The following is a 1,168-nucleotide window of genomic DNA, read 5'->3' on the forward strand; positions in this document are numbered from 1 at the left end:
CCCCCCCGCCCCCCCGGTACCGTCTCGGGGGTCGCGGCCCAGCGGGCGGCGGCACCGATCGCCAGGAGCAGCCCCGGGAGGAGCCGGCCCGGACCCATCGCGGCCCCTTTAAGGCGCCGCCGTCACGTGCCACCGCCCGCCGCGCTGAGGGGGCGGGGCCAAGCCTTAAAGCGGCAACGCCCGGAGGGAGGAGAGCGGAGGGCCCGACCAGCGAAAACCGGCGAATTTTATGGTGGGGAGAGGGGAAAAAAAAAAAACAAACAACACTTTTAATGCACTTTTTCGCTCCCACCACCCAGCCCAGGCCACCCCGGAACCCCAACCCGCAGGGGGGCGGGGCCACCCTCGAAGGGGGCGGGGCTAAGACGGCTCTCAGCCACACCCCTTTTGGAAGGGTGGGGTCCGCCTTAACCCCGCACCCTCACGGAGGACGTGGCCACACCCCCTTGGTCCACAAGGCCCCGTTGCATGCTGGGAAGCGTCCGGTCAGGGCTCGGCCAATCGCAGCATCGGCCCCGAAGTGGTGGGGACGCTGTGGGGGAGGGGAGGGGGCAGCGCCTGGCCCGGGGTCATACAGGCGGCAGGGGGTCACAGAAGGGGCATACAGGGATCACCTGGGGTCACACGGGTGGGGGCAAACATGGGTCAAGGCTCACCCAGTGTTGGGGGGGGGGCACCCAGGGGTCAGGTATCACCTCGGGGGCATGCAGAGGGTCCCCAGGGGTCACACAGGGGTCACACAGGGGTCACCCCGGGGGTCGGGGGGGGGTACCTGCGCAGCAGCTGGGCCCCCAGCAGGTCGTGCAGGAGGTACCCGACCCCCAGGCGGGCGCCTGGGGGGGCCCTTCGCTGCCGCAGCTCCCGTAGAAGCACCTCCCGGTGCCGTGACCGGCGGACCGCGCCCAGCAGCGCCTGGCGCCCTGCGGGGTCAGAAGTCAGGGGTCACCAAGGGTTTGAGGGGGACCCCCCACTCTGCGAGCCGGGGACTCCTGTGGGGGGGTCCCAAAGGGCAGGGGAGCCCATGGAGGGGGAGGGAGCAGGGCACGACCCACAGATTTGGGGGGCCCTGGGGGTTTCGGGGCCCCGAGGGGGGGGTCGGGGGTCCCCACGCACCGCGGACGAAGGCCCGGACAAAGCGCCCGCCCCCTGGCACTGCCAGCCACCAGCT

At 71.5% G+C, this 1,168-nt stretch overlaps 1 protein-coding gene across 1 annotated transcript in view; it reads right to left on the reverse strand.

Moving 5' to 3' along the window:
• Positions 1-935: 935 nt before the first annotated feature.
• Positions 936-1,168, reverse strand: part of SKIV2L (superkiller viralicidic activity 2-like (S. cerevisiae)) — a gene marked incomplete at its 5' end in the record, with an annotated part of 17,999 nt that continues 17,766 nt past the window's right edge. Inside the window, one exon of the mRNA XM_010574426.1 lies at positions 936-989. Coding sequence (XP_010572728.1) covers positions 936-989 — 54 coding nt within the window. The remainder of the gene's footprint in view (positions 990-1,168) is intronic.

Source organism: Haliaeetus leucocephalus, unplaced genomic scaffold (genome assembly GCF_000737465.1).
Source record: "Haliaeetus leucocephalus isolate CR32 unplaced genomic scaffold, Haliaeetus_leucocephalus-4.0 Scaffold435, whole genome shotgun sequence".
NCBI lineage: Eukaryota > Metazoa > Chordata > Aves > Accipitriformes > Accipitridae > Haliaeetus > Haliaeetus leucocephalus.